Raw genomic sequence first — 24,169 nt, 5'->3', positions numbered from 1 at the left:
CACCTTTCAGGATGATGTTTTAACCACCATGCCACATGCCAACTGGACACTGTCCACCCCTTCTTGGTGAACCTGCATCCTCCTCACAGAGAAACTTGGTAGTAGCTGCACAGGATACAGAGCACATTAACCAGGATGAGCTGCATCTTTGTAGCAAATATGCACACTAAAAGTGAAGAGCACCTTCTTATGTTACCTGGAACAGATTTTCCCTGAACAACTGTAGGTATCTGTGGTGTAGTAGGCATCCACACTTATTGGAGAAAGTCTGGATGACTGACAGACAGATCTAAACAGTTCTAACCGTGCCTTAATAGAAAACCCCTTAGTGGGTCTAGTCAATATGTGACTAGATGTTGAAAAAAAAAAAGTGCATAGTTTGTGTTTCAAAATCCAAATCACTCTTCTCAATATTTTCGTAAACATTACATGAAACATTTGTCTTATGACAACAGATTTTTCTTTTTACTATTATCCCTATAATTTTGCCATAGAAAAGGAAAAATCTTGAAAACCTAAAAATTTTCCAGGCTCAATATCTAAAAAAATTCTCCTCAAAGTAATTTTCTTCTTGCTCAAATGTAGCTACAGGTGATACACATATATCAGCAATAGGATTATGTCTGGAATAAGGATTGCTTTTAAAGGATGTCCCACGGATGTTGAGTATAGCATATGATATAAACTGTGTGAAGGAAGCTCCTATACTCTCTTGCTTCTTTCTACTTTTTATGCAATGTTACACATCATGATCTTGAGTTGTTTTACAGAAGAACTGGCTAATGTGTATACAAATTGTCTTATTCATGGAAACAGTGAATAACTGTAGAAATTATTTTTAGAAGTCAATAAAAAGGATTGGAAAAAGAACACATGGATTCAATTACTGGCATGCCCTGATTACAAACTGGTTTCCATCATCCCACACTGACTAGACATACTCTCTGATTTAAGCAAGCCAGATTCTGATACACCTGCTGCTGATGATATCGTGTGGGGTCAGAATGCCTATTGAATTACAGGAATGTTTAAATGCAATCCACAGAAAAAAATCAGAGCTAACCTGTAACTGAACAAACAACAGTATCACCCCAACCTATGTGTGGGACCATCACAAACTTCTTCCCTTCACAAAGGATTTCAAGGAATCTTGAAATAATTATGAGCCATTTTACAAGATGTTCTCAAAAAAAAAGACACATGTTTTATTAATAAGATTTAAACTCCTGATACAGTCATAACTGCGCTGATCCTTTATAGCATTCTATGAAAGACAAGAGGTAGAATGGTATATAAGGAAGATTTATGGGGTTGGATTGAAAGATATTTTCCTATGACATAATTTAAAGCAGTTGAGGAAAAAATATTTTGATCCAAAAGGAGTCATTCTATGAAAATCAGAGAGATAAATCTTTCAGCTGCAGAACGGCAACATAAATCTTTCCACTAAACTTGATGATACAAAAGCTATTCTGCCCAGCTGATTCTGCATTTTCACAGGGCAACAGATGCTTCAACATGTCTAGCACTAGAAACCACAAGAAGTCCCAACTGAACATTAACGTGTCTTAAACAACATTTACTCATATGTCTAATATTCCCTGGACAGGTCATACATTATTAGGCTTTTCACTGGCATATATTGACAAAGGAAAATTCAGTGAGCTCTCAAAACTGGGTGTATGAGCAATCCATGAGGCTGACCACTGTAAGTTACACTGAATAAAACTGTCTATTCAGCACTGAACTTCTCTACCTTGTTTCCTTATTGAGTAGTGTCCCACTGATTAAAAAATGAATGTCCAATCCACACGTACGTTACAAACTGCATTCAAAGACAGCAGTATGATGTCTCCCAAAAACATGTTCTTATGTTGCAGAAGGCATTTGCGTGGGTTACTTAAAATAGTTGTAAGATCCCATGCAACAACACATTGCAAAAACAACATACACAGAGATACTAAAAAGTCTGGCACATGGGAACAATTTTAAAGACGGTATTATCTGGAAAACTTGTCGTTTTGATAAAATGCATAGAAATAACTACACTTTAGAAATTAGCAAGCAGTTTCTCTGCATTGGTCATTTTAGTTCTGTACATCTTGATTTTTCAGTGTAGGATCTTACATGCCTGACAATAAAATGAATAATAAAATAATAATAGGCTTAGTTTTAAATAAACCATACGAATACGTATGCTGGGATAGCATGACTGGTATTTGGACTGACTAGACACAATAGCTTGTGTTACTCTGGACATGTCACTCTCCTGTGGAACAGATTTAGATGGGAGACTCCCAAGCTACTGCCAACGTGAGTTCGAGTCCACAGTAATAACAAGCAACTCTTCGAGCAAGATAACCACTTTTCAATCCTGACAACACCACTCTCTATTAGGGCACGCACTTCTGACTTTGAAATTCTGCACGGTCCTTCCTTGCACTGTGTTTGTCTCACGTGATGGCTTCACCCCAGCCATACTCATGGCCTCAGCTTCTGAGCGGTTTTGCTGCTGGAAGCGTTCAGGTGCTAAGTGGGAAATCTGGCTTAGAACTAGAGTGCAAACTGCATCATTCTTCTGAAAATAATCTTACCATTAATATTTTAATCAGATATTACAAAATTTTGCATCGTTAAGCCTATGCCACTTAATTTCAGATTTTTTCTTATAGTTTTGCTGTTTAACACAATTTAGTACTCATTATCAAAAATCAAGCTGTGACTGCAGAAACATCTCAGTCTTAATAAAAGACAAAAAGCTTAGCATTACTGGATTTTACGGAAATTGCTACGTTCTTGGACTATTTTATTCATAAAATGAAGAAGACAAAAGCCAAGGATGTCCTTGAATACTTGGCTGATTGGTGACAAAAAGCTAAATCAGTTGACACAAGAAAGGCAGTACAAGGTGAAGGGGCAAGCTCATTTTTCCATCTGTTTTTATTGAACACACCCTTTGTGAAATGTCACGGTCAAGGGCAGTTAAAAATTTCATTCTAATCTTTAAACACTTTAGCTCGTCCAGTTAAATGTGTCAGACAGGAAACTATCCATAAACGAATTTGAGATGTTAAATTACTAAGATAGCTGTGATTTCCTTCTTTGCAAAATCTCATTTCTAGTTGCAGTATTATTTCCACTGACGGAAATCACTCTACAACACCAAATATTTTCACATGCATTGAAACATGTAGACTACACAAGTCTGCGGATGTTTGCGTTGGCAAAGAATTGAACTTCCTTCGTTTCTCTAGATACAATGTAATCCTCCTCATTTATGCCTTCATTAAGGGGGGGGACACCAACAAAAACTCCTCAAACACTTAAAAATCATATTTTAAAACCACCGCAAAGTGACCTGCTGTTAAGATTAATGGCAAAAACAACCACCGCTTACCTTTTTAGTTAGAACTATATAATTAACAGAACAAATGAACATTAATTAGTCTGCAAAATACACAGTAGGACTCCAGTTCATATTTCTTCTGACAACTTTGTCCATGAGTTTGGTATGATCAATGTCATCTTGAGTGATTGCCTTTGAACTGGACTAAGGATTTTATACATCACCTTTTCTTTCTCAGTCTCACACCCAGGATTATAAACTGGATAACTGGTTGGTCTCCTTGTCTGTCCTTAAAAATCTCATAAATGTTATAAAGATCTGCAAAATTTATTTTGCATCTTCATCCAATTTTCTGCCAAAGGGATGGTCAGCAGCCTAAAATCTGTGTAGGGATAGAAAGTGGAAGGTAATTCACACAAATGTATGACAAGGAGCAAGGAGACCTACCCTTTCTACTGCCACTAAGGGATATACTTCCCTGGAGCTTAAGTTTCCCTCTAGACTTAAAATTTTCTTCTGTAGAGATAGCCAAGTTGAATTTCTAGTACTTAGTGCTAAATCCTAGGCAATTAACTTAGCAGTCTTCTCCATTTCGAGAAAAACATACCTGACTTATTTCCAGTGTTCTACCCTGTTCTATCAGCCCTCTCCTTCTGCAGGCACACAGAATGCTGGGGAAACATGGTGTGGGTTATAAGTCAAGTGACAATTTCCAATTTCTTTCCAATTTCATGAAACCTATAGAATGGTTTGGGTTAGAGGGGACCTTTAAAGATTACCTGGTCTGTGCCATTCCTTCCCACTACCCACTGCAAATGCCTACTCAAGTCTAGTTCCTTCCAGCACTTAGGAAGGGCAGCCAAAAGTCTCTACTTTCACAATCTTCTGACACCAAGAAAAGGGGAGAATAATAAGGTAGTACCACAGTCTCAATTAGATATATTACTAGGACTGTAGCATAACATGTCTCTACATCAAACTAACCCCCAAAAGTATAAGATTTTTGTCATCCAAAATTACAAATAGACTCTGCTGTGAAGACTTGTTAGAGAAATGCACTATAGTACACTGCTTGCCATCCATGCCTGGAAGTGCCACCAACATATTGCTGAACAGGTCTCAGGGGTTGAGAAATGATATTCTCATTAAGATGGGCACACTGCAAACAAAATGACACGCCTATTTCTCCCACTGACCTACACCATCTATCCTTCAAAGACATGAAAAACTTTAGTGGCATGCCATCACAGGAACTGCATTTGCATTCTGCTTTCCCTATTTCCACTACTTTTGGGCTACGACTGTGAATATAATCCCAAAAAAATGTGGAGTACTGTGTCCAGTCCTGGGCTCCTCAGTACAAGAAAGACAAGGAGTTACTGGAGACAGTCCAGGGAAGGGTCACAAAGATGATTATGGGCCTGTAGCATCTCCTTTATGAGGAGAGACTGCAGAAGCTGGATCTGTTTAGTCTAGAGAAGAGGAGATTGAGAGGGTATCTCATCAAGAGGATGGTGTCAGAGTCTTTTCAGTGGTGCCCAGAGTCATGCAGGACGAGGAACAATGGCCATAAACTAAAACGCAGAAGTTTCACCTCAACATGAGGAAGAAGTGCTTTACGTTGAGGGTGGCAGAGCACTGGAACAGGCTGCCCAGAGAGGTCGTGGAGTCTCCCTCTCTGGAAACATTCCAAACCCACCTGGATGCATTCCTGTGTAACTTGCTCTATGAGACCCTGCCTTGCAGGTGGGTTTGACTAGATGATCTCCAGAGGTCCCTTCTAACTCTAACAATTCTGTGAAAAATAGCTTGAAGTAGCAGAGAACAGTTTTTACTAGATTATACTTGTGATGTTTCCCCTTGTTTTCTTATTTGGCTAAACAGTAACTAGAATGGTATTCTATTAAGCCATAAAATTAAACCTGATTAACACAGCACGCATTACTTAGTTAATTTTTCTATTCTGTAATTTCTTTACCTTTTTAATTTAGGATCTAAGTAAGGTGGAGTTAGAAGCAAAATCTGAAAAGCGATGCAAAGCCAGTTTCTAAATTAAGCACGGTGTTAGGGTCATTTTTCATTGCTTACTGAATGCCAGTTCTTTAGAAGTCTTGTTGCTCAAAATGATCTTTGTCCATTAACTTCCCCTAAATACTGTGCCCAACAAAGCCTCATAATTACTTGACACATACTTTCTCTTTAACGAGAGTTAAAGCTTATGATGACATCAGCCTGTCCTATTTGTCTGAGACTTGCAAGCCAGATGAAGTTTACTTACTAAATGTTGCAACCCTGCCAAAATTCAGGGCTGCATAGAACAGTATGTTCCGGCCATAATGTCTTGCCAGTTTTCAATGAAGTGCTTGACAGAGACCACATGTGGAGGTCAAGTGATATTATCATGATCTCACCAGATGGTAAGTTGTGGTATTATTCCCAAGGCAGGTAGTATAGTCTGTTCAGAAACAGTTGGCAGGTGAACCATGAACTCACAGCCAGAAGGAACTGGATTACTGCAAAAGATCAAGAGCGCTATTGATGCTGGCAGAAGGGCTATTCCAAGGATTTTTCTTGCACATAATTCAAGGAGTCAACTCTCCAGACATATGTTTTCCTGCAAAAAACCCAGAAATCTTCCTGCCAAACAAATCTTCTATTCTCGCATGATTATTATGTGATTTATGTTAAATTGTAATATAAAGACACTGCAAGCTCATCTTGCTTGTGTTCTTGTACACATATTAAGCATCATCAGGTCACTCTGACTTTGATGTTAATTCAGAGGTTGTATCTACGCAGGTTAGAGTGCAGGACTGGACTACTTTTCAGAAAACAACAAGAAAGTAGACCATGGAGGAATCTTACAAAATTTTGTAATTATGTTTTCCACTTCTCTAAAGCAACAGCCTATCCAAGTCAAAATGTGAAACACTCAGCGCTTCACAGAGTCTAGCCTTCAGTTCAAGTAGGTAAGCAATATAAATCACCACTGAACTGACATTGCTACCATTTCCTAGACAAAGTTTTAGAAACTCTATTTCTAAAACTGCAATAAAGCCATCAGTGGATTCCTCTTACATTGTAGCAGGGTTTTTTTCATAGGTTAAAGAAGCAGTACTCTTATTTCATAAAAAGGCATAATTATTAAAGCAGACTTCAAAATTTTAAGTTCCTCTGGTGTAAAACATATTAACTGACTGTGAACATTATCTGAGTAAAGAGAGATTCTCGAAGGTCCACTGTAAAATGAGTCTTACCTCCCCTTGCACTTCTGAGAGGCTGCAGCTTCTGGTTAACATGAAAACTTCCACTGAAATTCTACACTAACATCCTAATTCACACTGGCCAAACTTCAGGAAAAATTATAATCAAGTGCAGGTAATCATTTCTTGATTGAGAAAGCTGATTCCTTTTAATTAATTCATCACACTGGAACACCTTACTCTATTTAAAATTACAGGACAAGAGTTCGAAAAAAAGAAAGGACACAAAAGCTGCTGGAAAATAAGTTGGCTGCCTAAAAAAAAAATCTGTTACCTAAAATTACTACAATGCTTTCTGCATGTTTTAAACTGAGACACAGGCTGCTAGTAAATAAATGTGCAGCAACACAAAGTTGAGCATTAGGAGCAGTATAGAGGATGGGTGGCAATTTGGATTGAAACAATGGAATTCTTTAGATACATAGAGAAGAAAATTCTGTAATATAATATTAAATTATAACATATCCTTAACTGATACTCTTTGAAGATGTTGAGAAAGTAGTCTCTACACTGCGTGCATCATCTAGCTGTAGTCTTTAATAACTACTTTAAAAGAATTAATGTGTTTAAGTGTGCATACACCAGAACTAATTTTTGGAACTGTTTCTCTCATAAAAGAAGCACAAATTACTCCCTTTCCCTAGCAGCTTTTTTTAGCCTTCCTAAATCTGATGCCTTACATGACAGCAAGATAAGCCTTCAGCCATCACTGCACTTTACTCTTTTCTTTTAATTTGGGCCTGCATCATTTATCCAAACCAGAGTGCAGCTGTTAGCTAAATTAAGCATCCAAACTGTACAGCAAACATTATCTGTCTATTATTATATGTGTTGACGGCTGTTTTCACGTTTGCCATCTGATCATTGTTTTGTCACACACGAACAAGTATGAATACTTCTCATTCAGCTAACTCAATGTCATATTTAAAGCTCTTTAGGAAAAATTAACAAATGGCCTTCAAATTGGAAATTCAGGCAATTAAGTGAAAGTAATTAAGAAAAGTTCCACCTTTATGCATATTTAAGAAATATTTCCCAATCCTTCGAGCAAAAGTGGATAGATGCAGGGAAGCAGCACACCTGAAGAGATCTATTCAACTTGCTATCTCCTGAAAGGTAGAAATATCATCATTTGTTATGTAAAACAACAGCCCCATCATTGCACAAGACAGAAGTGTCCCAACCGTGCCTTCCTCAGAGGACCTGAAATCTAGAGAATGTAGCTGGCATGCATCTGGATCTGATACTGAGTTCAAATGCAAAGGGATCAAGTTTTTCATGCTGCTTTTGTCAGAGAAAGGTATATGTTCAGTAGAGCGGACTGGACATCACCCATAAAGCTCCCAGCCACCAGCAATATGAGCTGCATAAGTGCATCTCAATATTCGGAGATGCAGCCCAGGGGGCTGCAATACGACCCTCAGAGTCCCGTGGGGCTCTTTGATACTGCAGTTACACTACTAAGTTGTAAAATCTATACCAGGCAAATTGCTTGAGGGTTCATGGTGCAAAATTCTTATTGGTCATAGGATTTACTGGCAATACTTATGGCTTCATTCTGCAAATGCAGTTTTGCACTCAGGAGCACTAAACAAAGAGATCGATGATTGGGAATAGCAATCAAAGACAGCTGTTTCTGCTTTTAAATGAGAGACATGTTTGCCTGGTCATCAAATTACCACTGATAAGAAGACCTGGTGAAGTCATTGTGAATGCTGCGAATTACTTTTCTGGAGTGATATGAAATCATATGAGACAATAATTTGGGCATGACTCTCTTGGATATTCTCCAGAAACTGCTGCATGGATTAGATCAAGGGTTCTGCTCAGGCTTCTGTATCAGACTGTGGCAAACACCTAGAGAACAGCAGAAGAAAAGTATGTTCAATACTACCTTCCTCCAAATACTTTTGCAGTCACCAATCATCTTCATGTCAGAGACTTCCTAGTGTGGTTTATATTTAAAAATTCACAATGAAATTGTCATCCTTGTAGCATTTGTTCAGTCTCCTCTTAAGCCTACACAAACTTTTAGCATCCACATCAACCCTGGTGGACTGCTTGCATGAAGAACAACACACTTTGGCTTTGGGGGTTTGCCCATTTCCTACTAGCTTCAAATGCTCTTGTAATGGCTGGTTGAACAGTCGAATCCCCTATCCATAGTCTTCAGTCACTTTTTTCAAGATGAAGAATCACGGTTTACTGAAGTGGCACTGTTGTCCCTGTACTAAACTACTTCACACCTTTCATTACCCTTGATGTCCTTCCATGAGTCTTGTCCTATTCTGTAATACCCTTCTGAAACAAGGGGAACACTGCTGTAGTATTTAAGATAGCACAATAAAGCTCACATACAATGGTGTAATAAATGTGTCTTTTTACCCTCTTTTCCTCTCCTAAAATGTTCTGCGTCCGATTTGCTTTTTTGATTGCCATTGAGCTTTGAGCTGATTTTTTTTCAAATAAATACGTCTTCTATTGCCAACTGAGAGATCAGTATTTTGCAAGGTATTTCAGGAAATCCAGTGGCCTTTTCTCATGTACACCACTTTACACTTCCCTACATGGAATTTAACTGCTTTCACCTGCAAGTGCTGCCAGCACTCAATCTCATAAGGCCTTTCAACAGTTGCTCTTTATACTCAGCATTGGTCCTTACTAGCTGGATAACTTAAGTAGGAGCAATAAACTTTGTCACTTTACCATTTTTATTCCCAGGTCATTTAATATGATGAACATTGGTCCTCAAATACTCCAAAGCTGCTGCAACGTTCCACCATTAGATGAGAGGATCATTTACTCCTAATTCACAATTCCTTTTTTCTTTACTGCCAGTTATTTAAGAGTAAGATGACCTTCCTCATTATGGAATGGAGACTTATTTTCCTCAATAAATTCCTCATGAGGGAACTTGGAAGCTTTGTGGAAACTCAGACATTGTATCAACCATATCACACATATCCATCTGTTTGCTGAATGCATCAAGAGCACTTTGAGTGAGTTGTAAAGCAGGATTTCTGCTTTACTAAAGCTACATTTATCCTATTAATTATCTTTACAAAGATGCCAAGTAGCTAAATTCTCTATTATTTAATTCTGTATTATATTTCTAGTAAATTGTCCAATATAGAAGCCACGTGAGGAGGCTTACATTTTTTTTAATTTCCCTTATACTTTCCAAACACCAACTCTACCTCTCAACTTTTTTCTCTGAATTTCTTCATGAAAACCCAGAATGTGACCTCAGTAGCATTTAGCAATACTATTCAGTAATTTTTTCTCTATTTATTTGCTCCACGTAGTAGAAAGAGACTTAATACAGATACAGTTGATACAGTTATTTTATACAATCTTTTCTATTTCAGATAGCATTGCAGTCTCCAGTGCATCATCTTGAGAATGCTTTGCACAACTGCTGTTTAGACAAAGGAACTAGAGCGTGCTCCTTAGACACAGGAACTAATCATGGCTAGGCTTCGCGAACGAAGATTTGGGAAGGGCTCTACCCATTTTTCATGCAAGCGCGTTGGTGGCTAAAAAGGCCAATACGAGAAAGGCAAGTCCGGTTGCAAAAGACACAGCAGAAAGACTCCTTAGATGGTATATTCTGCAAGGTTCGATTCTTTCTGCGTTGTCTTTTCTCCTCAAGAGTGATCCTGCGTGCCTTCTCAAAAGCATCAGCAGCGTTATAAATGGTCTGTCTCCAGGCCTCCCGATTAGAGGCCAGAGTGGACCAGTTATGGTGATCAATATGCCCGAGGCTGAGTTGTTGCTTCAGGGAGTCCTTGTATCTTTTCTTTGGAGCTCCTCTCTTGCGGCAGCCAGTGGCAAGTTCACCATAGAGCAGGATCTTAGGGAGGCGGTGGTCCTTCATCCTAGAGATGTGCCCTGCCCAACGCAGTTGCGTTCTCAGGAGCATGGCCTCAATACTTGTGATTGCTGCCTGTTCGAGAACAGATGTATTGGTCACATAGTCTGACCAATGGATGTTAAGGATTGTACGGAGGCAGCGTTGATGGAAGCGTTCTAGGAGACGCAGGTGGTGGCGGTAGATGACCCATGATTCGGAACCATATAAAAGAGTAGACAGCACTATGGCTCTGTAAACACTGATCTTGGTGCTTTTCTTCAAGTGTTTATTACGCCAAACTCGTTTATGGAGTTTTCCAAAAGCACTGTATGCCTTTGCTAACCTATTGTCTATCTCCCCATCAATCTTACCATCTGAGGAGATGAGGCTGCCTAGGTAATTAAACTGTTGGACTGAATTGAGTTCTGACTGGCCGATGGTGATGTGGGGACGGTGGGGGACTTCCTGAGGTGCAGGCTGATGGAGAACTTCTGTCTTCTTTAAGCTGACTTCCAGCCCAAAGAGCTCAGCAGCCTCTGCAAAGCAGGATGTTAAACGCTGCAGAGCTGCTTCTGTGTGGGCAACAAGGGCGGCGTCATCAGCATAGAGCAGCTCCCGGACAAGATGGTTTAGGGTCTTAGTATGGGCCTTCAGTCGCCTTAGGTTGAATAGGCTTCCATCAGTACGATATCGAATGTAGATACCGTCCTGATCATCGAGGTCTGCCGAGGCCCTTTGAAGCATCATACTGAAAAAGACTGTGAATAGGGTAGGAGCGAGAACGCAGCCTTGTTTCACACCATTCTTTATTAGAAAGGGCTCAGAAAGTGTGTTGCCATATCTGACTTGGCCGTGCTGATCCTCATGAAGTGAGATGATCATTTTAAGGAACTTGGGGGGACAACCTAAACGTTCCAAAATCTGCCAAAGACCTTTTCTGCTCACAGTATCGAAAGCCTTGGTGAGGTCGACAAAGGTTACATAGAGACCTTTGTTCTGTTCCCTACACTTCTCTTGCAGTTGTCTGAGAACAAATATCATGTCTGTGGTGCTCCTGTTGGCTCTGAAGCCACACTGACTTTCAGGTAGAATTTCTTCTGCTATAGCGGGTATTAGTCTGTTCAGGAGTATTCTTGCCAAGATTTTGCCAGCAATGGAGAGCAGAGTAATACCACGGTAATTTGAACAGTCTGATTTAGTACCTTTCTTCTTATACAAGGTGATGATGACTGCATCACGAAGGTCTGAAGGTAGTTCGCCTAGTTCCCAACAGCGCACCACAAGCTCATGAAATTTAGCATGGAGTGCAAGGCCCCCATGTTTCCAGACTTCAGGTGGAATTCCATCAACCCCAGCTGCCTTGCCAATTTTCACCTGCTGTATGGCCTTGAGGGTTTCTCCTAGAGTGGGGGCAGTATCCAATTCGTATTTCACTGGTTGTTGTGTGATGGACTGAATTGCTGAGTCTTGTACTACACGGTTGGTACTGAAAAGAGTCTGAAAGTGTTCAGACCATCTATTCAGAATGGAGGTTTGATCTGTCAGAAGCGTTTGACCATCTGCACTGAGTAGTGGGCTTTGGACTTGGTATGTAGGCCCGTATGCTGTTTTCAGGGCCTCATAGAATCCTTTGTGATCCCCTGTATCTGCACATAGTTGAGTTTTTGCAGCTAGATCGGTCCACCATTTGTTCTGGATGTCACGGAGTTTCTGTTGGAGCTTGCTGCAAGCAAGACGAAAGGCTGTTTTTCTAGCGTGACAGGAAGGCAGTGCAAGGTGTGCTTGGTGGGCGGTTCTCTTCTTCCTCAACAATTCCTGGATTTCTTGATTGTTTTCATCAAACCAGTCCTTGTTCTTCTTGAGGGAGAACCCTAAGGATTCTTCAGAGGATTGCAGGATGCTACTTTTAATATGCTGCCAAATTGTTTCGGGAGAGGAATCTGCAGAATCTGTGGAATGGTTATCAAGCTTAGTTTGAAGGTTTGCCTGGAATCTTTCTCTTACTGTGGCTGATTGGAGATCGTTAACTTGGAGTCTTCTCCTTGGGATACTGCCCCTTTTGGGTTTGAATTTGAGATAAAGGTTGAGTTTACAGCGCACAAGCCGATGGTCTGTTTGACATTCTGCGCTGGGCATCACGCGGGTATGGAGGACATCGCGGACATCTCTCTGTCGCACCAAGACATAATCAATGAGGTGCCAATGCTTAGACCTGGGGTGCATCCAGGTTGTCTTCAGACTATTTTTCTGCTGAAAGATAGTATTGGTGATGGTGAACTGTTGCTCCGCACAGAATTCTAGCAGAAGTCGACCATTATCGTTGCAGTTTCCAACACCATGCTTGCCTAATACTCCTTTCCAGGCTTCAAAATTCTTACCTACTCTGGCGTTGAAATCACCAAGGATAATGATCTTATCATCTGCGGGCACCTTTTGGGTAAGACAGTGCAGGTCAGTGTAAAATTTATCTTTTTCAGCAGGGTCAGCTTGGAGAGTTGGGGCATATATACTGAAGATGACAACGTGTTGCTTGTTGTTTAGTGGAAGGCGTAGGGAGATAATGCGGTCAGAGTGACCTGTCGGCAGATTTTCGAGTTTAGGGACAATGGAGTTTTTGATCATGAAGCCGACACCTGAGAGATGTTTTTCGGTTCTGGGCTTACCTGACCAGAAGAGTGTGTAACCGGCACCATGTTCTCTGAGGCTGCCTTCCTCGTGAAGGCGAACTTCACTGAGAGCAGCAATGTCGATGTTGAGACGACCCAGTTCATGGGCAATTAGGGCAGAACGTCGCTCAGGACGTCCACTATTGGCAGAATCGAGCATGGTTCTGATGTTCCAACATGCTAGAGTTAATTTGAGTACACCTTTGGAGGCAGGTGCATGCCTTTGACTTTTGCTCTTTGTGCGACCGCATTGGAAGAAGATGCCCGTCGGTCTGCGGTTAACCAACCGGGTGAAGGTGGAGATGAGCTTTGTTTAGGCCACCTTTTCTAGGCCCCTCTCCGAGTGGAGCAAGCAGTGCTGTCCTTGAAAAGGCTGCTTGGTCGTTCAGGGTGCTGCCCCAAGAGACTCTCATCTCCGTCAGTCTCAAATGACCAATATCCTGAACCGCCTGTATGCAGGGTTGAGTCTGCGGCTCCCAGTGCATCTTTCACCTACCGTTTCGACCCTCGCCCGTCGCTACAGGACTTTTTGCATGTGGGTAAAGCCTTCAAGCCTGCGCAATGGATTTTTTAGGTGAGATGCAGTATGCGCGGAACTGAACCCACCCTTTAATCCTGAGGTTCATCTGCCAGGGCCGAGCAAGCTTGGACGGTGGCAGCGAGGTCCTCAGGACGTAGGTTTGATTAGAGTGACCTTCTCTGAGATGGATGGCCTTCCAGGGCTAAGCGAGCTCCATCTGCCCGGGTTTGGGATGAGAGTTGTCCTTCTCCTAGGATGACTGCCAGAAGGCTAATGAGCTCATCCTGCCCAGGGATGTAGTTTATCTGGTCCTATGGTTTTGACCTGTCTGGCATGGGCGACCCTACCGAAGGCATGAACCCTCGCCAGCATAGCTCGCAACCACACAGGGGTACATAGGCTACGTTCCTGTTAGAACGATTTGGGCAGGTCTTTTATTTCCAGTAACAACCCTTTGTCCTGCCCACTCTTTCAGGTTGTAACAGAGCAAAGCAAATATATCCAGAACATGCCAAACCTGGGCAGTAGCCGCAGGAGAGCCAAAACGAAAGAAATAAATAGACAAACAAACAAACAAACAAACAAACAAACAAACTGACCAACCGTTCTGGCCCCCGTACCTGTCCAAGGCTGAGGTACCTTACAAGGCCCCAGCCTGGCCGGGACCCCCATCAATCAAAAGAAACCTCTGTCCACCCAGACCTTATCCTTCCCCCACTGTGTTACCACAAATTCCAGGTGCACTGCTCACATGTGATGTGATGTTTCATACGGGACAGCCCTGCTCTCCCACCCGCCAGTCGAAGGACCCCCATGGCCAGCTCAACACCCATCCCTCTGCTCCGTCCCCCTCCCCCTCTCCCTCCCTCCCCAAACCTGGAACGGCAAACCTCTGTGTGCTCCGAAGCTGTGCTCTCATCTTCCACGGGGGTGCAGTGCTCGCTGGCAAGGCTCCCCCTTTCTCTCCTTTCTCCTGCCGCGGCCTTGCCTGGGGTCCAAAACCGCGCGCGCGGAGCGCGCGCAGCGCGAAGCCCCCGGGCCGGCGCGGCGTCCTGCACAGCGCCTGCAGCAGCCCCCGAGCCTAGCGGGGTCCCGCATGGCGTGTTCAGGGCCACCGGCCAGGCGCGGAGCTCCGTGCGCACCGAAAACTAGACAAGACTCATAATTTTTAATATCAACAACCCAGCAGCCAAAAGAGTTTAGCACCTGCATCCTCCTGTGGAAGAATTTAAGTGTCTGGGTTTGCACAAATAACAGGAGCTCATGAAGGTACTTAACAGTGAAACATTAGTATCGAGCAGATTTTCATTGCTCTCCTAAGTACTGAGATTGCAGTGCTACCATTCTAAAGGAAAAAAAACCAAACAAAAACAAAACCCAAAACAAAACAAAAAACCACCCCGAAAATTTTACCTAGCCTAAAAATTTCATTTATAGTGCCAAGTGCATTGGGAAATCCAGCCGTAGTCATGAGTAGGGCACAGTCAGCTGCTGAAGAGCTACTGCAGCAGAGGGTTAGTGCAGCTGGGATTGCTATGGAACATCACACAGGAACTAAAGTGCATTCCTTAACTACATTATTATACAAGCTTGATGTTCATCATCTGCCTATGTCAGCAACCTTAACCCGTGAAAAATGTAAAGCAAGGTTGAACTGTTTTACCATCCTAGGAGAATAGCAGAAAACCCTCTGGCCACAGAGTAAGACAAAATACATTATTTCTATATGTTTTTATGAGCAAAGGAAAAAGATGCCATCATATTCATAAACTCTCAACATTTATAGAAATGCATAAATTAAATAAATAAGCTTCTAAACAAAATTTCAGACAGAATGACTGGAATAAAAGCACCAAAAAGAGATAGGTGCTAAAAGCCTAATGGAAAGTTTTGTAATTACCATGCAGTATTTACAGCCAAATACATCCAAAATAAGCAATTGCTAAATGAATTTGATGTGAAATACAGAGAAATAAATGTAATCTCCATTTTTAATTGGTTTATCAATAAATATCTATTTATCTGCATCAACACAGAGATAGAGACAGCTACTCTTTGACCTTACTAAAATACTGCCTCTTGCCAATTGTGCAGGAAGGCCCCAGCCTCCTAGTCTGGCATTATACAGCAGTAAATGTGCACTCCAGCACCTAATATCCAAACTCTAATAAAAAAACCTATGTTCCTTCTTTAAGGCTTACATAACTTAGGCACTTGAATAGTGTCCTAAAGAAAGAGCATCTTTAATAAAGATTCAATATCCTTGCCCTCACCACAAAAATGCCGTCGAGAGATATCACATAGCGCCTGAGGATTCTAACAAGTCTGCCACAAACACTGGAGATCACAGCTAACACTCGTGGCAACCTTAGTTAATGAACAAAGGCAAAGAAACTTTTAAAAATAACATGCACCATTCACATTTTCAGGCCTGTGTGCACAAAAAGAAAATTGAATCAGAAAAATTAAAAAGTCATTAATTAACTTCTAATCAACATTTTAAACAAATTAAAAACTCAGTCAAGCATTGTCCCTTCTCCTTTGGAACAAATCCTGCTTTCATATCCTTGGTAAACTTACAAAAACCTGAGAAGTGACCTAGAAGATGCAGTATTTTGTAAAAGTAAAAGACACATTTTGAAAAATATCTTTTTCTACGGCAGAAACTGATTCATTGCATCCTTCCTCAGAATGTGAAAAAAAGTATCCGTTACTCTCAAAGCAGACTTCTGGATGCTGCACAGAAAAAAAACAAACCAAAACAAAGCAAAACAAAAATACATTCACAGAACACTTAAGAGAGAAAGGAAATGTGTCATAAGAAAAAGGTTGAGAAGACCTCACCCAGAAGACCTCTTAGTCAAAAGAAACCTCCCTTCCTTTCTAAAAGATGATAAAAAAAACATGCATTCATATCTTGTTGACTTCTAGTAGACATTTCTGGCTTAGGTGTAACCTATGAAAGGGAGATAACTAATCTGAGTACATCCACCCTTTTGCTGAATTTTGGGTTTCTTATTAAAACAGAATACAACTGTCAGATGTCCCCCATGAACTGCCCATTACCCTTCACCTTATACAATAGTACAGACATAAAGTACGAGGTAGAAGGGAAGAAAATACCTACAGCATAAACCTATCCTGCCTCAGTACAAAAATCAAGCAAACCCCTCCTCCAAGTATGACTACAATAATTTCTACAACAACTAGGATCAACCAACTAGGTAAATCTAAACTAATTGGAAACTTTTCCTCTTGGGATACAGGACTCTGATCAGAGGGAAATTATGACAATAATAAATTACAGTAGATGCACAAAGGAAGAGGCAGCAGACAGTAAGCTGCTGAGAGTACACTGTTTCTAGAGGTAATGTTAATTAAGTGGGTTTAGACACCTGCCTACGATACATCTCAGTTCTGCAAGAAGCTGTGGTAGATGTTCTCATTCAGCTGTGATTCTTCCGCCCCTCAACTTCCATACAATTGCAGTCCCTGCTGGTATCATGCCTCTTCCATTAAATGACCATTTTCGTAGTCCAAGAAAATATGTGAGAAAAAAAGGCTGTCACCCACACAACCACAGGTTCTTTTTTCCTAATCACTTGGCTGTTTCTCAGAAGGAAAGACAACTGTAGGAGTATTATTATTTGACATACCAGATTTATTTGAAATACTCTGGACAAAGCAGATTCAGGACTCACAAGGCACACAGACAGAGAGCTCTACTGATGGCATCCCTACTGACACAGATGTACATACCAAAAACTCACTCCACACCATTCCTACAGGATCTGTATTCATCACTTTAGGGCTTAATTTGCAGGGAAATTAATTTTGAAAACCTGAGGAGAACAGCAGTAAAAATGTGATTTCACACTGATCAACATCATCCTTGCAGCCAGCTAACCACAAATCTGTGGCCTTCGATTAAAAGAAGTAAGGAGGAAGAGTAGTTATCACTTTGTGCAAACATGCATAAAAAATAACTGTGCAAAAAACCCTGCTGTGCTGGAGGGACATTAGTGGAAGAAATGTTTGCTTTGCTCAAATTTTTATACTAACAATCTCAATTTCAACTCCTTTTGCAACAGAAGGTGGCACAGTGAAAAATAATATGATATTAAAATCACAGTGGCCAGCTACTGAGTTGCTGAGCAACCAAACGTAGCTTCTGACATCTTAAAAGTTCAGAAAACATCAAGCTCCAAACTCAGCTTCCTAATTACGAACAGCTGAGCTAACCATTTCTAAAAATTTTGGCCACTGTTTTAAAATACTTCTTACTTCTAAAGAAGATAATGAGTCACAGTTCCAAGTGGCTTCCAAGTCCATGCCTGTAGCATACACACACAGACATGGGAAATTTGAGAACTGCAAATTCAGGGACTGATTCTGAAAATTTGGATGAGTCTATGGTTTAATAATTCTTTGAACAAATTTAGTACGTTAATTATTATTTCAATATAAAATTATTAATAAGTGTATTTCCTTCACCACCTGTCCTTTACTTTTACTACTTGAACATTATTCTGTGGCTCTTGCCAGCGGAATGAATTCCAGGTATGTTTTCACTACATGCTGTGCTCACTTGCAATATCATTTAAAGTATTTCAAGGTTGCCTGCAGATGGGCACAAATTCAATGGCTTCCAGAAGGACATTTCACTAGAGTATTTTTCCTCCTTTTGACACACTTGTTAATATGCTCAATCAAACAAGAGGGACATAAGCTTTCAATCCCTGTTACATTCAATTTATATTGGTTTATGTATAAAAGGACAGTGAATAGTACTGTGACACAAATTCTGCTGTGAGAAAGGCAACCCTACCAAAGGCAGGATGCCTAACCCAGGGTCCTGCTAGCTCTGCAGCACTCCTATCAATGATTGCCAGCAGAATCATAACTCTTTCAAGTGCAATATACAGTAGAACCAGAGAACACACATTGCAGGAGGCTGCTATGTCCAACGGGAGTACAGAAACACTTGAAAAAGAAAGAAAAAAAAAAAGAAAAAAGCCACCCTATGTGGTGGTCAGTATAAGAAATCATCAAGATGGCAAAAACATAGCAATTACTTAAAATATCTTCTATGTAAGCAAGAATTTGGCAAATTTTTAGTGTATCTTATTTTCTCCAAGAAAGACAGGAAAGTCTCATTTACATTTGTTCACATTAAAATGATTCTCTTAAAGCTAAATTTGCCATTTAGGCATAAAATTGGTTTATTTTAACGGCGGACAACAAGAAAGAAAACTGCCAGCAATGATCTGAGTAAGTTCTCTTTGGCTGCAATATTCCTTTTTATTCATGAGTAAGGCTCTTCAATGAATAAGTTATAAGTGGTGAAAAAACATTAGCCTTGGTAAAAAACTGAGTGCAAGTATCCTGCTCTAAATTTATGGCCTTGACAAGAATTCAGAGTCAATAACCATTCTCAGCAACCCAAGCTTGAGATCTAAATGGAGAGGAGAGAGGAACAGATAAGAAGCAGGGCAAAATCCACAGTATGTTACGTACATTAGTTTGTCTACAGCAACATACAGGAAACTATATAAACATGGAAATAAACCTGAAAATTGTGTTGGTTTATAATGCAACCTTCTAAAAGTGTGAGTCCGGTTCTTCACCTGCACTAAAAACAATACATTTTTTATATAAGCCCACTGTCTTGCCACATAACAACTAAGATTAAAGTCTGTGAAAGAAATGTTAGAATATTGTATCTGACATATTGTCCTATTCTTCTATTAGTACAGGAATTTGACTGGCTAGTAACAAATCTCAGATACCTCCTGCTACATCTACGTATTGTGAGACAGTACTTCTGTTCTGAAAATCACAGCAGCTGAAATAGCACACAGTTCATTTATCACAGTCTACAAGTTGCACTTCTGACTTTTGAAGTTGACATCAGAGCTAGTTAACTCATGAAGGCACTGAAGAGCCCTCATCTAACTCCATGTTGTCTCCAAAAAGCCTCATGATCTTTTTCTGAATAAACCACTCCTTTTCATAGAAAAGGCTCTTGAAAAAGTCCCTGAGGCCATCTTTTTGATTCCCCTCACTCCAACTTCTGTATTTCCCTGTACATATTAAAAAAAATGAAAAAGTAATTATTCCCATAAACTGATTTGTAGCACATAATACTTTGACTTTCAAGAGACTCAAATACTCAATTTGACAGTTCTTCCAGGTTCTTCTAAAAGCGTAGTTTTTTCCAAGAAAAACATACTTCTGTTTCTTTTAAAGAAAGGTGACTGAATAAGTCTCTAATGTGTAATCTTGTCAGATTTCACGTGTGGCTTTCCTCTCTTTTTGGTGGGAGGTAGGGGAATCAGTTTACACTATGCCTACCCTAAGGTGGCCCCAACTCTTCTAGCACATCATCTAGAGCGCAGTGACAGACAACAAAGACTGTCTGCAAAGGGTGTTCAGTTTTAGCTCACGCCTACACTGTTCTGATCTACTCTCTGGATGGTGTGTGCTCCATGTTGCAACTTAAGAAAGGAGGGGACCTCATTACTTCTTAAGCATCAAACCTCCTAGTTTTCATATTGAAATTGTTACATACCCTGGGTCTTTTGAAGAATTTTTTTTCAGGTGACTTCTCATTATTCTAAATAGTGTCTCTTGGAAAATGTTTAAAAAAAGACAGGGGGAAGTCTCCAGGGAAGACATCTGTAGACTCTTTTCTTTGACTCTGAATTCTTCTGTAAACTACTTAGCGCATGTTCAGCACACTCTAGACAGACATGAATATTTTCTAGAGGAGATTTAAAACAGTTACAGAGGGAACACTACCTTCAAATAGACATGGAAAACTAATGATGCTGCAATAAAAAGTAAGTTACTGCAGAGGCCTTATCCACAAGGAGATAAATTATTTTAAGCCCCACAGGAACAAAAGCTGCAATATGGTAAAATTATATTGCAGTAAGTCACTCATCCAGGAAAGTGAGTGGAGATAATCTAAATGTACAGCATGAATTAAAACACCCTGTGTTCATACACGTGGGAATTTCTGATTGTAACCACTAGGCAGGGAGATGAGATACACATTCCTAAAGAATCATCTGTGCTTGAATGGCCTGGAACATAACAATGTGTTAAAAATAATGGGCTTATTGGTTTGGAAAGTCAAACTACAGGTATTAGTAAACAGCTGCAGTATTTGATTTCCTACACAATTTTATGAAACCCGAGAGCTAAAAAAGAAAAAAACCTTCTGAAAGTTCAGAATACCATCTTTTTCTTTTTCTATTAATGTGCTAGCTTCACTGGAAACAAACATGTTCCCCTTTTGCAGGATCTTCCTGTTAGTAACAGTTGCACATAAATAAAGTTTTCTAAACAAACATCTTATCTTTTTATGGAAGGAAGTCCATTAATAAGGAATTGACGTCCTTCCCTGAAAAAAAAAAATCAGTGCTAATTCTTTCCCATAAACTGAAGAAATAAACTTACACCCTAAGATTTTTTACTCTATTTTCACAGCAAACTGGCTAGCTTGCACATAGATAAAATGGAACTGTTTGGGTTTTCTTATAAACAATATCTCTGTTGCTACCTTGCCCCATAACATTGAACAATTAATCTTTTCCCTCAGTTTTTGATTGCTTCATGAAACTTGTGCTTTATTTCAATTGTACTCCATGCATTCTGTTAAAACTACATGGCATCCTGTAAGCAACTTTCAGTCTGGGAGCTTCAGAAACACACTATAACTCTCTAATATTTTGACCTATGCCATCATTTTCAGAAAGACATCCTTTACCCAACAAATGCAGTCAAACATACTCTAGCACCTGTACTCATAATCTACTGTGCTTTTTGTTGGCTTTGTCAGCTACACAGGACGTTTCTTTTGCTCAAAATGAACTTCATCATGGAAAATCCTCTGACACAACTTTCATTGTTTCCCTTCTTCAAAATAGCTTTTCCTTCAGACTAAGAGAATTTGAAGTTGACACCGTACTGTATGCTACTTGCGATAAGTAAAACAGATACTTTTCTTCCAATGGCTTCAGAAAACCAGCAGTTTAACCTATGCTGAAAATAGAAATGTTAACATGTTTAAAGAGGGGTTACATTTTCAGCATTATTGTGCGTCATAATTTAAAATCTCAATGCCACACTTCAGGGAGATCAGCTAAAGAAAATGGCAGAATAATGTAGTCTGTGATTACCATACTTGTACAAATTTAGGAGTTATAATGCCATAGTATTTTTGTACAAAAAGATCTATTTATCTCAAACACTTTAAATGTTTGACTCTGATGACACTCTTTTGACACAACAAACCTCATAAAATATTCACAGTAGGAATTTCAAAAGGAAATTTTGAGGAAAAAAGTGCACCAAATGTTGCAAGTACATTGTTATTTCTCTTCAGTTGTGTCTGTAAATGAGTTCTATTTCAAAGGCACCTACTCCAGTAGGTGAACAGAACACTGCTCTGTTCCAGCAATCACACTTAGATATCCTAAGAATGCGAAAATAAAAATCTACAGTCCTTCACGAAGAGTGTGCATCAAGTTTTCTTACACAATACTTCACTGGAGCAGGCATATAGCATATGTCTTAATGCAGATAAATAAAAAAGTTGCAGGCAGTGAGACTGAGCATTAGACTCTTCCTCCTCTATAGTGAACTAAAAGATTCCTTCCTGACCCCATTTTGCACTAAGACAGTTTGCTTTCCAAAGATCAGTCCACCACAGAGGTGATAAGCCCTAAGCAGGTAAGAGTCAGTCCACATTACACAGCTTTGATGGTATTGGTTCCTTGCATTCTTATTTGGCATTCATATATACCTTTACACACTGATTTTTACAGCTTACATTTACAATGTAATACTATTTGTTGCTGGTGGAATCAGACTTAACGTGCTTGCACATGTTAACATACATACCTGAGTGTCACTATAAAAGCAAGAGCAATTTAATTTTCCCTTAGCTCTATTCTTTTCAAAGACTTAGGTCCTCAGAAAGGTTTCCCCCCATTTCTGTTTCATTCTCAATAACTGTACTGAGGAACAGTGACCTTTTATAAAAGCAAAACCAGAGCACTGCTATAAAGGTCACATTGCGCTACTCAGAAAACAGAGCAGATACTCTGGTATCCCATGATAGCACCGGCACAGGGACACAGGCGATAGCCTGACAAGTATCTGGACAAAGCAGCATGCTGAAGGTTTTTGTCACTCAGTAGAACTGTCACCCATTCTCCAGGAATGCCCTTGCCAATAAGGATACTTAGTCACCTTATACAGTTTCCAGCTTTTCTGCCTTACATTTTCTTCACCCTCTTTCTTTTAGTTAATGCCTCACAAAACGTTTCCAATTTAGAAGGATTCTTGATGTGGGAGAAAGCTTGGGGCAGTCTCAATAATGCTCAGTAAATATGTACAAAACTCCAACACTTTTGATAATTTTATTTTGTAAGATCAAGTTTTGGTCAGCTGTAGTTAGTGGCTAGCCAAAATATCTGTGAATGGCTTTAGATCTCATGATGGTACCCAGCACATCAGACAAAGAAGCCCATTCAGTGGTGTCACTGTTACCTGTGCTGCTGTCTTTTCTTGACCTCTCACCTCCACGTTCGGCAACACTGGTGTCACAACTGGTGGAGGAGGTGCTCTGCGCTTTTTCACTTCTGGGTTTGCTGTCATTCCCGAGATGTTACCAAGGGACAGTGATGGACCCAGGCTACTGGAACGAGAATTCACCGAAGGGGAATTTGGTGCTGTGGAAAAACCCTGTAAATGGATTAACATCTTGGATTAACATCACTCTTTAAAAACAATGGGAAAGAAAGAAGAAAAACAAGACACATCTGGTTACCGTTTAAACAATGATATGAATAATCATGTATGTACCTCTGCCAAACCTGCTGAATTGCAAACTGTAACTTTTGGAAACTTCTAAAGGTCAAGTGGAACAAAGCTTACAGGCAGTATTAATAATACAGGAGACACGATAAGCACCTACTGCGGTTTAACAGTAGTACTGATGGGAACCCTACTGCTGCTTGCTATTTAAAATATAAACTTCATCAAGACACATAATTACAGTTATACAAATGCATTTGCAGGTGCATTTAAATTACAAGTATCACACATTTCTGGAAGGAAGATTTACTCTTAAATGAGAACACCGTATTAATAAAATGCTGTCAGTGTCCCAGGTTTGTCTATTTTACCAACAATCTGCCTGATTTACCTTAGTCTTCACTGCAGATTTACACAAGAAATATTCTGCTACCAGTGAACTATTTCCAATTTACATGCAGAATCAAGAATAATCACTTACAATCTACTGAAAACAACGATTTAACTTGGTGAAAAGAAATCCTACTGACAGGCACCACCCTGGATTTTAAGAGGCCCAGATGAAAGAAGGAGAAAACTTTTAAAATAATTTCTTGATGTTAAAAATTACTTTAGTTCTCATTGAAAACTTAATAAAATCAATGAAAAAAGTTTAATTGATTTCAGATCAAGGTCTCAATGCATTATTATATT

The 24,169-nt window shown here is 39.9% G+C and overlaps 1 protein-coding gene across 2 annotated transcripts in view; it reads right to left on the bottom strand.

Annotated features, from left to right (window-relative positions):
• Positions 1–24,169, bottom strand: part of LOC113966181 (protein cordon-bleu-like) — a 116,110-nt gene that overhangs the window by 8,302 nt on the left and 83,639 nt on the right. For both annotated transcript variants that reach the window (XM_027680544.1, XM_027680559.1), the window contains one exon: positions 23,210–23,404. In XM_027680544.1, coding sequence (XP_027536345.1) covers positions 23,210–23,404 — 195 coding nt within the window. The remainder of the gene's footprint in view (positions 1–23,209; positions 23,405–24,169) is intronic.

Source organism: Neopelma chrysocephalum, unplaced genomic scaffold (assembly GCF_003984885.1).
Source record: "Neopelma chrysocephalum unplaced genomic scaffold, ASM398488v2 Primary Assembly neopelma1_22b, whole genome shotgun sequence".
Lineage (NCBI taxonomy): Eukaryota > Metazoa > Chordata > Aves > Passeriformes > Pipridae > Neopelma > Neopelma chrysocephalum.
The sequence above is the reverse complement of the archived record's forward strand: the minus strand, read 5'-3'. Positions and strand labels throughout refer to the sequence as shown.